Below are 13,654 nucleotides of genomic sequence, written 5' to 3' on the forward strand. Positions count from 1 at the left end.
TTAGAACCATCGCTCGCACGAGGGCTTAGCCATTTTTAACCAGGCAGCCAAGGCGTCGCAGCATTAGCATTAGGCTCTGGTTCCTGTTCTCAACCTTGTGAATAACAGAAAAATTCCCGAAAAGGAAACATAAGTGCACATAAGTGACCAAGGAAAACGGGCCACCAGAAACCTTTAACGTTTCTGTCCAGATGCATCAGGACAGAATCTTCTGTTTTATAATTGTCACAGATATTTAAAAAAACAAAAGTGTTTCTTCTTTCCGTTATGAAGAAGCATCATATTTATAACGATTGAAAGAATTTAAGAACTACTTTGAGAAGCATACTTTAAGAAGTTTGGCACACTGTCCTTTTTTCTAAAAGCACAAGAAGATGTTCAAGATCTAATTAAAATTTATCTTGTGCAGAGAGAGAACTGATACAAAATAGTCCAAGGTTTCTGCCATAATTATTTCTTAGGAGACTTGATACCTCAGTGCAGGCTTGACTTGGTCTAGAAACGGCTTTTACAACCTCGTTTTTATCAACTTGGCTCACGGGACCAAGTTGCTTTGGAAGGGCAGGAATGGAAATCATCAAGCTAATTAGAGAAAATAGGAGTAAGAGTTTACCCCTGGTCATTGGTAGGGCTCCCCTTTTTTCATTACAAAATCAATGTAAAAGACAATAAAAATAAAAAAAACATATTTAATTATTGCATTTGTAGAATGAAATGCCTACCCAAGACATGAAGTCTGAAGATCCTTACAGTTGGTTTTTCTTTTAAACGTTTCTTACTTGAAACTATAAATACTCATATTTGTAAAACAAATCCTTCTGTTTGTTTTCTGGGGACAAACTTGTACCTTTCAGCTGCAATTATGTTTTTTTTTTCTAGAATTGAAAACAAAAGAGTATGAAGATTTATTTATTTTTTTTTATCATTTATTGTTTCAGAATTTGAAAAGTATCGTGCTTTAACGACCCACTCGACAACCTACACACTGATTCTGCCTTTAACAAATATGTCAGACAGTGAACAAAGCCTTCAAAACAGTGTTGACTCATTTTGCACTACATGGCCTTTTCACTTTTCTCTTTAGCCTTTCTTAATACCTACAGTCTCTCTGGGTCTTAAACTAATAATATTCCTCATTTTAGAAAAGAAGGACGGACACAAAGATACAGGACTTGACCTAACAACGGAGAAGTAAACTATGGTTCACTTTGTGGAGAAAAATGATATTTATTCAGCAACATCTGTGATACTTAAGGTTTAATATCCGCTTCAAGGACAAACAGTAAAAACTTTAAGGTTTCGAACATGCTTAGCCTCGTTTTTATTCCGGGTCAAAGCTTGTCAATATAACTTTATAGGGCAGCTATAGCAGGAAATGACAGGCTCAGGCAGCTGGAGGGGATAATTATATTTCGATATCGAATCTTTTTCCTTCTGCCCCCCACCGTCAATATTTTTTCATTACAGAGTTCACCTAGGCAGCATTTAGTCTTCCTATTGTCAAGAAACCTGGTGATAATGAGAGGGTTTGAAAATTCATCCATGAATTTCAAAAGAGCTGGCTTTTACTATGCTGACTGCAATAATTTAGATTAGCAACAACACAATGTACTAGAAATAATTTATATCATTTTTGTCGTCAGGTTGTCTTTGTTTTGAAATATTAGTGAAATTCTTTCTAACTGCAGAGCTGTGCAATAATGACTGCTCTCTGTTCCTAATATAAATGATTGATACCCGATCACAGAAACACGTCTTAAGTTTTTTTTTTTTTTTTTTGCACTTATGATATAAAAAGGAATGATTAAACAATCTCACACATAGCATAAAATCAGAGTTTCCTGCTTTAAATTATTTAGTTGGAACCCATATATTTTGAAATTATCAAATAAAATTAAATGAATATTAAGTGATATGGTGCAAAAGGAAAGTGAGTGAGCAGAGGAAGATAGCTCTGGAACTTTGGACTGTGTTTGCAGCTTTTTTTTCTGTAAACATTTTATTTTTCAACGTTAAATTTATCTCGAAATTAGAGAACAGTGTGGCATTGTTATTAAAAATTATTAAATTGACAAAAGTATGTAATTGGTTGGTCTCTGCATAAAAATGTAAAACGTGGTGAAATATTTAAACCTCTATAACTATGCTTTCACATTTTTTATGTAAAGCTGCGGTTTTGTTGGGTGTGTTTTGGTGCAAGACATAGATGGTAATGAGAGCCTTTAGCAGTACTGAGCTAAAATTTCAAGAGTACATTAATCATTTTAAAAAAAGAGAGAATGGATGTGAATTGTGTGGCTGTTGACAGAAGAAAGCTCTCAACGGTGATGTAAACAAGCTGGTACATTAAACTGTTCTGATTTTAATGCATCATTGCACACTAAACTGACGTCTTGAAGCAGATATTGTCGTTAGCTTCTTTCCCATCTACTATTAAGGTGGCAGCCAGTTCAACTAGTTTGAGTTGCTTTGGGTTTTGCCTCCAGAACAAAGTCTTAAAGTGGTAAAAAAAAAAAAAAAACAACACTGGAAAACGGAATCAGAAAGATGAGAGAGTGGCAAAAGTAAGTTTGATATTCTGAGCAAAGATTGTCTGTCTTTTTCTAAAATTATAGTTAGACTAAAAGGTTCTGAAAGGGAAAAGCCCTGCAATAAATAATAATAATAATAATAATAATAATAATAATAATAATAAACCTTTGTCAGTTGCTTGTAAAGCACTATCAGGCAGACAACTTTTAAAATCAAGCTGTGATCACAGAAATGATTCTTGCCATGTGGGGCCAACATTTGAAGAACTACTTGGTGAGCAAAAAGACAAAGGAAGGCCTGCTGTCTCTGACTCCTTCCCCTCTGACCTCAAAGTGATGCGAGCATTCGAGGACCGACGACGCAAAATCATTTCCCTCATCACACAGTGAAAGTGTGGATTTTCTAATAAAGTAGACAATGCCATTCTGAACTCTATCACAGAACTCCAAATGGATTCATCATCTTTCCCAGAAGTAAATCATAGCACAATTATTGAGACACATTTGTCACATTACCTTTAAGTTTATAATAACGTTTCCTTTAATGGAGACATTTGGCCTCCTTTAGTTGGCTAATTTATGCTTCTTCTTTTTTTTCAAAATCTGTATGCATATAAAATTGCAATTAACCTCAACAGGATCTTTTTCTACTGATGGCTATTATGGTTCCTATTATGAAACCAGCAGGAGATGTGCTTGGTGTATTAGTAAATAGGACTCCATTAAAAAAAATGAAACTCGGATATTGCTGTGCAAAATAATCCACCACATTGTTCTCGCTCTTTTCTTTTCCTGCAATTGTAACGTCATGACAAAAGCAGCATTTGGCGTTTTGAACTCTCAAATCCAGAAAGACATGCTAGGAGCTCAGACGGTAAATGAAATATGGAAATGTGCCTGTATGAATAATTGAGTGGACGCATCCTAAGAACTCTCTGAATACTTATCAAAGGCAAATTTGTTCCCATCAATATTAGATGTTAAACCAACACCAAAACATGCTAGATGCATGGAGATCACAGACTGATACCAGATAACTTTATGTATTTCAGCTCAGTTTCAGGCTGAATTGATTTTTATCGCTTGTCCTCTTGACCTTTGGAATAATGAGCTTTGGTTAGAAAATCGTTCCAGACAGGTTTTGTTTTTGTTTTCGCATCACAAATGTGTGTTGGAGTAGACAAACTGGGCCACAAAAGATAGAGAGAATCACTAAGCAGATATAGAGAAATCACATTGTTTAGGTTGCACCTACAAGATTTGAAATGCAAACAAACCTTGCAAAATGCTGTTGCAAATTCACCTGAAACTGCTTCCAACCATAATGCAGCCAAAGTGGCATATTATGTATTTCACAAATGAAAATCAATCCAAAGTCTTAGCATAGCAATGATCAGATTGGGATCACTTTGACACCTTTTACCAGTTATTACGTCCAAATCATTTGCATACTAAATAACTAAATGTATACACATGTATGTAATCATTTTCGACTAGCACATTTTTGACAGCAGAAACAAAAAAGTATATATGTTTTATATAATTGTAAATGAGGGGTAATGAGTTGTTAAAATGATAAAACCAAAATCTATTAAAAATGGGGAAGATCTTGGAGAAAGGGCTGTCCACTTTACACATTCCCCATGCTCTCAAAGTAAAGCAGAAGAACCACCAGACTGCAGCAGTGGACTGGAAATGCTGCACAAGTTTGTCAATAACATATTTTTACCACTAAGATCTGTGTTGTGTATTGACATAAGTTTATATCAGTGAAGCTATTTTTCGAAAACCATTCACATAAATAAAGAAAATCGATGATGTTTCAAAGACATTTGCAGGAATGAAGTTTCCTGAATGTTGCAGCTGGAAATATCTCATAGTGCTTTTAAATTGTTCATATTATGTCTGTTGAAGAGAATACCAGAAATGCTTTTTAAAATGGCAATTTAAAATGAGTGGAGGAGTTTTTAACGTGTACATAACAGGGTGTTTTCAGTTAGCTCAGAAGCAGTCATTAGAGGATAACATTTTCAAAACAACAACATAACTCAAGAACTACTTCCTTTTTTGCAAAATGAGAATCTCAAGCATAGATACTATTTGTTATTTGAAGGAATTCACCTTAATATCTAGAGGGCATGATAATAGCATAAACCGTTGTTAGGAGACAAAACAGCATACTGATAGCAGCCGGTTAGTGCTTTCTGAGAAAGTCTTTGTGGTTGTAATAATGTAAGATCTCTTGGTACAAAATCCCATAACTCCCCCTAACTTTGATAAATGACTAAAAGTGATTGGGAAGTTGTTAATTAAGGTTAATCAGTAGAGATAGTCAAGTCAAACTATTTGTGTTGAAGCAAAATTTGTAGATTTAAAAATACCATTCTTCAACATATTTCAACTAGATATAGACACTGACTGGTTAAGCTAACATGGCCTTGAAATAGGTGTCCTTTTTTCTGGATTTGTCTTTCTAAAGAAAAAAAAAAGTACTTTATTTTACTTATTATAATGTTCTTGCAATTGATAGACCTTTTATTTATTTGCAAGATAAATAAAGGCTTGCCTCCACAGACGGCCATCGTCACACTCTGTTTAACAAAAAAAGTCAAGGCAATTTGTTATTCTGCCAATATTTCCATTCTTTACCCACCACCACCTGATTTCATTTGTTGAACATTTTCTCATGAATGCAAATAAACAGGAATATAATTTGGTGATTTAACCACCTGAGTTTTACTTGTTTACAGAGTTTTGTAGACGGGTTTGGATGGACTAGGCTAAGGTCAGCGTGGGTCTGGGCTATCTGCAGCCTGGTAAAATAACAGATTTCCTATGAGACCGAAAGCCGGTCAGGCAGAAACAGACATATAAACTACTGCAGCGTAAAGTAAAGGGTCATCCAAGCCAACAACACCAGAGGTGAGAGAGTTGGCAGGCAGGTGGGATGGACGGATGCGGTGAATTTCTGTGTGCTTAAACGTGTGTGCGTACGGTTAATTTTACTGCATTGTTGGACCTTCTCTGCAGGGTTGAGGCTGCGTGCCCATGCTTATCGCATTAAGCTGCACGTACACTATGTGTGTGTATTTGTGTGTGGGGGGGCCTTACCCTTTAAGTGGATCTTATTTTCGGGGCTGTGCACCAACACCGAGCTAACGGAGTCCAAGCTGTCGTAGTTACTGCAGCCGAGAGGACCCGTTCTCGTTTCCGTTACCTGGAGGGAAAGGAAAGAGGAGGTCTATTTAACATCATGTACGATATATGTGGTGAATGTGTTACCATTACGTTAGCAGTAAACAAGGGAGATGTTTGTTGCCGTCTTTGATGGCTTAGAGTACAGCTTGTGGCAGTTGTGACAGCGAGCAGTAGGCTAGATGAAGTAAAGCCCTCTGAGAGCAGGAAAAAAAAAAAAAACAATCTAGGATTTTTGCTTTAGACTACAACACCTGCAGCCACAGCTGCCTGCGATGTGTGGGCTGCTGTGTGGAGAACAATAGAATAAGAGAGAGGAGAGAAACATGTTTATGAATTTACATTAAAGAGATTTTGTCGAAGGAAGGAGCGCTATATTGAGTAAGTTGGCATTCAACAATGATTTCCTTGTGCATAAGGATAAACATGATGGAGTCTGTTTTATTTCAAGCACTCTTAAAGATACCTGCTATTGGGTTTGTGTAAGTTAAATTGTGACTCCGTGGATTTAAAGCTACATAAAGGTTTTTTGTTCAAAACTTTAAGCATGTTTGGTGAAACATGTCTGTTATATAGTGCATGCATATTTGGACAAAAGGTGTGTAGTTCACATTAGAACTGTTTGGTTTCTGAAACGTACTGATCCTCAGTGATTATCATTATGTTTCAAGGATCACAAGTCCAAGGTCTCCATTAATCTGACTCAAATGAATCCCGACACTCGTTGCTGACAAATAAATGAATCATCAACAGACAAGTGGTTTTCTGCATCGGAAAGAGGTATGTTAGGTTTGCTATCCAGTCATCATCTTGTAGACCATATTTATAGATCCCTGAATATATGTGCTTCGCAGGCAATTGTTCGCTGGATTATTCAGAAATTATAGTTAGGACTATTTGAGAGATACTTGTCCTATTTCCTGTAAGAAGCAACCTTGGTTGAATACAGTTAATGCTAACTCTTACTCTGGCAGAGTACCGTGTCTACAGTGTCCTCCCACACCATTAAAACACAGGGTGATCTACGACAGCGGGATGAAGGAATAATAAAGTAAAAATCTATGCATGCTCAGACTCACCGCCAAAGTAAACAGAGTTTCGAGTGTATTGAATTAAATGACAAAGGCCTAAGATGAGTCTCCAAACACTGTGCCACTGCGCTGCCAAAGCGCTTGCACATTACTGTTGCAGCTCTACACATTTTACCCTGTCTTTCATTCTCCGTCTGTAATACATTTGTCTAATTACACCTTTCAGTAATAACTGACCACTATTGTCTTGCTACAACGTCATCGCAATACAAGCCCTTAAAGAGATTCAGAATGAATCAATAAAAATGAATTAAACACAATTACCACTATGTGCCCTAGAAAACACCACGGTGCTACTAGGAACAGGACTAAAACTCTGCTCCACGCTTTAGAAAGCTGAACGACCCAATGTGAAGCCTGCATGCAGGCAAACAGTACGAAGTTCTTTACAGAAGTCAGAACATACAAGTAGGAAACACATGCAGCACTTTCTGTCGCGAGGGAATAACAACAAATGTATGTCCATGACGGATCTCGCTGAAACATCTGCACTGAAGACCAGTAAAATATTTACTTGGCTTAAACCTGCAACCTGGATATCAGTTCTTGAGAATCATAGAAAATACATGAACAGTTTTGCCCCAGATTTGTCATGCAAATGCAATGCTAACAGTGGCTAATTGGGGATCAAACAATAATCAGAGTAACACAGAGTCAAGTCAAGTGCATGAAGGGAAAGTGAAGAATAGAAGGAACACAGGAACTGGGGATAAAAAAAGAAAAAAAAGGTTTCTCAAAAAGAAGAAGTATGAATATGACAAATGGTTCATTTCCTATGTGGAGTGTTCAAAATAGCACAGCGTCAGAGGATGGATGTGGCCTCTAGCAAAGCGATTCTTCAGCTAAGTGGCCTATCTGGAAAAAGATGCAGCCTGTGCAGCCGTCTTGTTGCTTATATCTTCTCACTCTGCTTGCCTTAAGATTGCATCTATTATCAAACGAAATAGAAGTTATCCTTCAAGGCAGTGTGGGTGATACACATCTCAAAAATCTGTCAAATATATACAAAAATAGGAGAGAGAGAGAGAGAGAGAGAGAGAGAGAGAGAGAGAGAGAGAGAGAGCGAGAGAGAGACAGTGTCATGATCGAGTTAAAGATAACAGAGATAAAGGCATGAGGCAAAAGAAGACGTGTCAAACAGGAAGAGGCCTTTTTTCTTAGCATCTTGTTTAAGCAGTGGATGTGGTTCCAAAATTGAGTCATGGAAAAAGCCAAACATTTAACTTAGATTTTTTTTTTCTTTATTAATCATCCAAAAAACATGTTTGAATGGAATTAGTTTTTCTCATGTTGATAGCCTAACTGTAAAGTCCGGTCCTCGTTGCAAACTAAACGACCAAATTAGCTTGAGGGTCTGATTGTGACTCATACCGCCTCCCTTTCTTTGCCTCCACACACTGACTGACCTCTTGTATTTCGCAGATCAGTCTTCTTCCAACTAAGCACAAAAAAACAAAGCAAATTTTGCATTGAATCATCATGTTAGATGCATAAAGCAGAATTTAAATGAGCCATCACCTCACTGAAAAAAAAAAAGAAACAATTTGAATGTGTTTGAGACCACGACTGCCTGGTGTCCAGCGAGGGATTTTCATTTACCGCTTAGATTATATTCTTTGTTCAAGGTTTCACAATTAGCAACTAGCATTTAGCCAAGCAAGTAAGTTGACTGGCATTTATTTGTGCCAATTGTCATTTTCACCCCCAACTCTGACCTGTGATTGGCCAGTTGGAATCTCCAAATTTGCATCAACATTTCCAGCCAGTGAATTCATTATAACCAAGCGCCAACAGTTTCATGTTGTTGCCGAGTGAAGTTCACTTATTGTCAGCTTATTTTATAGTGGTGCTAAAAAATGAAGACGGGGGAACAAGATGTAATCGTCATTTTTAAAGGGAACTATATTTTCTATGCCAAGACAAGCCCTGGGTTTATTCAGACTGTGTGGAAGTGAGAGAACAAGAGTTTCAGCAGATGACATAAAACCTAAATGGATCAGCCAAATTGTTGCTTTTGAGCCTAAAGCCTCAGTCTATCATGGAACATGCTGGGTTTGGAAATGTTGGCTTGTAATGTTTCAGTAGGTCATGGCATACTGTCTTGGTCAAAAGTTGCCAAGTTTCAAGAGTTTCATCAGTTCACACTCCTTACAGAAGGTGGTGGTAATCTCCTGTGAGTTGACTCCCATCACTTGACACAAAAGGAAACAAAATTTGGAGGTAACACAGAAAGAGTCATTTCCACTGGTACTCACTGAAATTTGTGATGGTAAGCCTCTCTTAGTTCTTAGCTCCATTGTAAGAAGCAGATATTCTTGCCTTGTTATTTGGGCAGTAAAAATCTCCTGAGCATTCATCTGTCAACTTAGACGTTGACGCTCTTTATACAGAGCAAAAACAAGCTCATTTCTCCAAACTTCCTGCAATTTAAGGTTTATGATGCTGACGTTGTTTCTGTGACGTTGTTTCTGCCTTTAATAGCCACACCAAGCAAAAAAAAGGAAATTGTATTTAACAAATGATTTCTATGTTCTAACAACACATCTTGGCAATAAATGCAATGTCATTTGACAACCTGTTTACTTTCACCTAAGTGGTTGAATAGCTGCATGGAAAATTCAGTTGAGAGATGAACTGCATAGCCGAGTGGGTAGGAAACATGAAAATATGCCAAATCCTCTCTGCCAATACTAAACTACTTTTGGTGGAGGCAGTGCAAAAGTGTAAAGAAACATCTCAGTCTGTACATATTTTAATTAGATTTTCAAATAAGAATTGACATATGAAAACAACCAAAAAAAGAAAAAAAAAGTTATATGATTTTTGCATTTAAATACAACATGTGCATTAAAAACATTTATTGTCTTTCTTTTTTGTAGTCAAACACATGAAGAGAAAAGTAAATTTTTTTATTTCATACTGAAAAACATTAACGTAGCATATTTCTTACTTGGCATGTTAACTTAAGAATAAAACTATTATATAAACTACTAATTTCTATTTTTTTTTTGACTTGTCAATGGCATCTGACAAGAAAATTAAATTATCAAAATATGCACAGAGCCATCTCTCTCACTGAGGAAAAAAAACGCAGATAGTGAACGTTGGAGGCAAACTAAATGCGTAGAGGTTATCAAAGAACTGTCTGCAACCCCGACTGCTGCAACGTCTGTGGCTTGAGGCAATCAGCTGGGTTTCCTTACACTGATACTAATTGGCATCATGAACAACTTGTCAACCTTGTGTTTTAACCATCCTGGTGTCTTAGCACGACGCTCAGGAGGAGGGCGGCAAATGTCACAGTCTGACAGCAGGGAAGCGGGGGAGGGGTGTCCCGACAGACCGTCAGTTCCCGGGAAAAAAACTTACAAAAGCGCACGCAGGGTCAGTGCAACCCTGCTGAACTGCACACAGAGTAAAAAACTCGGGGGCTCCAATGGACCCCATCTCTTAAGGGTTAATAAGGACCTACTCATAGATATTCTTATATCATAGTTTATTAAGATAATTCAGTTTAGCTACAAGTAAAATCGGCAGGTCAAAGTTTTACAAGTAGAGATGCTACATTCGTCACAAATTACTGATGAGTTATTGTTACGTTGGAGAAAGTTCAATAACTAATCAGGTAAAATGTTTCGCGTTTTGTGATAATAAAAAATAAAAAATAGTTACTTAATACAACCATATATTCATTCATATTAATTATTCCTCCAAGCAAGACATTTTTGAGTAAACACACTTTGTCTGCAGGGACCATGAAGCATCAGAGCTTTGAGCTGTGCTCTCAGCTGAGTACACATGGGGCTTTCAGCGCCTCCCCAGAGGAACTTCAACCACAATTCATCTGAGAGCTGCCAGCCCCGCCTCTTAGTTTGTTAAAAACTCCAAAGAACTCTCAAATGAAAGGATCAATACCCACCTGGGATATTTTACATTCAATGATCACTCAGTACAGTGAATGATCATAAAATTTTTCTTATTTTTGTTTTTGTTTGTTTTTTTGCATTTTTATAGTTCAGATGATTTAAGATTGTTGTTGTTTTTTCCCTTCTATTACATTTGAATGATTTATTGCAGCACTGCTTCTATCAAACTAAGGCTGCAGGTGAAGTAAACATACATTTATATTTACATTAAATGCCTGGTGATTTTGAATAACTCCAGAATTAACCACGACTTAACTGGAAATGCTTTAAAGTTTTCAACATCACTCACAGTTTTGTTTACTTCCGTTTAACTTAATACATACAGCATTTTAATATTTGTTTTTAAACTGATGAGGTGATGTTAAGAACCACAGACAGTAAGGGAAGTTTTGAGGCACAAGGATTAAAGACTAAAACATTGTAGGATTATTGAAGATTAAGAAGAATTCAAAAAAACTACTTTTGCAGGAAATTAGATTGACTAACCTATGCTGCATCCATTTATTCCTGTCCAAAATGCTTACTGCTTTTTGTTTGTAAAATTTGCTACACTGAGATTCATAAAGACAATCTGTGCTTGTTAAACCAATTATGAATTTCTATATAATGAAAAACCTTTAGAGGCTCAATGATTTGCAAATATATTGAGATGTAATAATGAAACTACATTATTTGTATGAGAATTGGGTGTTTATCGTGTTCTTGGAATACATCGTTTAAAACGCTTGTCTTTGGCATCATTTTATTTTGCAAAAATGATTTCTGAATAGAACCGAGGCATCTCCGTGAAGTTGCTGACGTTGGATTTCAATAACTGCAAATAATAAAATAAAAAAAATATATCGACTTCTTTTGAGTCTCTAACACAAAATCTTTTTCTCGGAAAAATGTTTTCTAAACGGATATGTAACTGGGATTTGTTTGTGGGGAGAATGATGATATGTTCTGCTCCAACCTCCTACTTGGTGCTGCAGTGACACAAAGCCCAGTGGAAAAACATGGACGCAGGTCAAGTACATCCCACTCAGTGCCGCTTCCTCTTGTGTGACGAGTCTATATAGCAGAATACATTGTTGAAAATGGCCCACATACTAGACATTTTCATCTAGTGGGAAGGTATAAAAGGAGATCTTTTGGATGGCTTTCATGTGTTTGTATGTATCCAGTTTTCATGTGTTTTTGGTTTATTCCAGATTTTGCTCTTAATGTATTGAAAATGTAAAATGCGTTTTTGTTTTTTTTCCCCCCTCAAAAATCTACTCACATTTACCTTCTTCAGAAGTATTAATTTTAGGGGTTATTTTGTTCTTTAAGGTCCAGATGTATTTTAAATGGTTGCAATTTCAAGCTTACCTTTCTTCAATTCGGTTTTAGATTCTGCTCTGCATTTCTTTTTCTCTCCCTTTTGCTTTGTAGATGAGTCCAGCTTCAAATATGGCTGACAAATTAATTCCCTTTACTAGGATCCTCAGCTTAGACTAAGCAGATATTGAAGATTATTCCTATAAAAATAGAAGCTGGAACAGAACCTGCCTTCTGCTTTTCAACCAGCTGGTTGTCATTTTTGTAGTGGCAAAATCTCTTTTTATCACATAACTCAGAACTTTACAAACATTTGTACTTGGGGAGTAAATCTAAAAAATAAAGTAGAAAATGTGACTTTGGTACACCTGGTATATATTCACTAAATATTGTTAAAGTGCTACGTATATTTGCACCAGACTTGGTCTTTTTCAGACTTGAGGTTGAGATCTAACTGTGGATTCACTCCAGTAAACGTGCGCAGTACCTTGGAAAAGTGTCACTTTGTCTTGAGCTTTCTAGATTCCTTCATGCCGTAACCACAAACCTAAGTAAAAATGAGGAAATGGGAATGTTTTGATAAGGCATAGCAGATTAGCTCCTGCTTGTGAGCTGAAAGAAAAAGACTTTATGGTTTTCAAATGTTTTCTATAAATAATCTAAGAAGAGGGACCAGCTGCAGATCTTTAGGGGTACGTTTGTCGTAGCGGAGTAAATCAAAAAACTGACATATTTGCCAATTTTTCTTTGCAAAGTAGCTGGAACCCAGTGAGCAGAGAGCAAAGTTGCTCACCAATTTCCAAATCTCCCAACAGATCTGAAAAGGGAGCCTCTGCCTTAGTTTTTAAGTCTTTCCTGTCCTCTAAAATGTTCCCTTTTCGTGATTGTTCTGCATTTAGCTGTATCTAGCTCACTGTCAACTTTGACCAGATTCCCCTCCCTTACTTAAGAAAAGCATTCAGGGATAGTTTGTCAGTGTTCGTGGTTTTCATTAACATTTACATGTAGGCCAAAAAGTTACATTTTCGTCTCATCTAACAAAAGCACTTTCTTCATACATATTTCATGTGTTCCACACACGACTTGTGGCAAACTGCAGACAGCATTTCTGAAGGGTTTGTTTCAATGCTGGCCGTCTTAAAGCCACTTCTTCATAGTGTCCAGATTTGTAGGATCTTCCGACAGCACATTCTCCCACCTGGGCTATAAATCTCTGCAAAGAGATACCGATTCTCGATCTTCAGACCCCAGCTGGCTTATACAAATATACTTATTGCTTATGTTAATTTCCCCCTGCTTTCATAAAGGCTAGCCACGTTAAATATTTTTGAATTCTGATCAAATTAAGTCATTACTGTGAAGAACATAACCATCTCTTAAAGACAGGTCAAAGTATTTTTTTTGTCTCACCATGTATAATTTACTAAAGACAATCAGTGCTGAGAGAAATATTGTGCATTCATAAGTTTGCCAACATAAATCATTTTAGCTGCAGTGAGATAGTTACTTACATTCCCCCCCAAAATGTATGCACTCCAAGTTTAGTAAGGTCATTTCTTTTCTACTTGCTATAAGAGTTTGTTATAATTACTAGTTAACTAATGAAAAT

General features: G+C 36.7%; 1 protein-coding gene across 1 annotated transcript in view; it reads right to left on the reverse strand.

Annotated features, from left to right (window-relative positions):
* LOC103138416 (BMP/retinoic acid-inducible neural-specific protein 3-like) overlaps positions 1–6,944 on the reverse strand; it is an 82,324-nt gene extending 75,380 nt beyond the window's left edge. The window contains exons 1-2 of the mRNA XM_016671743.1: positions 6,933–6,944; positions 5,643–5,772 (exon numbers count right to left, since the gene is read on the reverse strand). Of these exons, the coding sequence (XP_016527229.1) occupies positions 5,643–5,772; positions 6,933–6,944 (142 nt within the window). The remainder of the gene's footprint in view (positions 1–5,642; positions 5,773–6,932) is intronic.
* Between the last annotated feature and the right edge of the window lie 6,710 nt (positions 6,945–13,654).

The sequence above is a fragment of the Poecilia formosa genome, unplaced genomic scaffold, assembly GCF_000485575.1.
Source record: "Poecilia formosa unplaced genomic scaffold, Poecilia_formosa-5.1.2 Scaffold49, whole genome shotgun sequence".
NCBI classification, from domain to species: Eukaryota; Metazoa; Chordata; class Actinopteri; order Cyprinodontiformes; family Poeciliidae; genus Poecilia; species Poecilia formosa.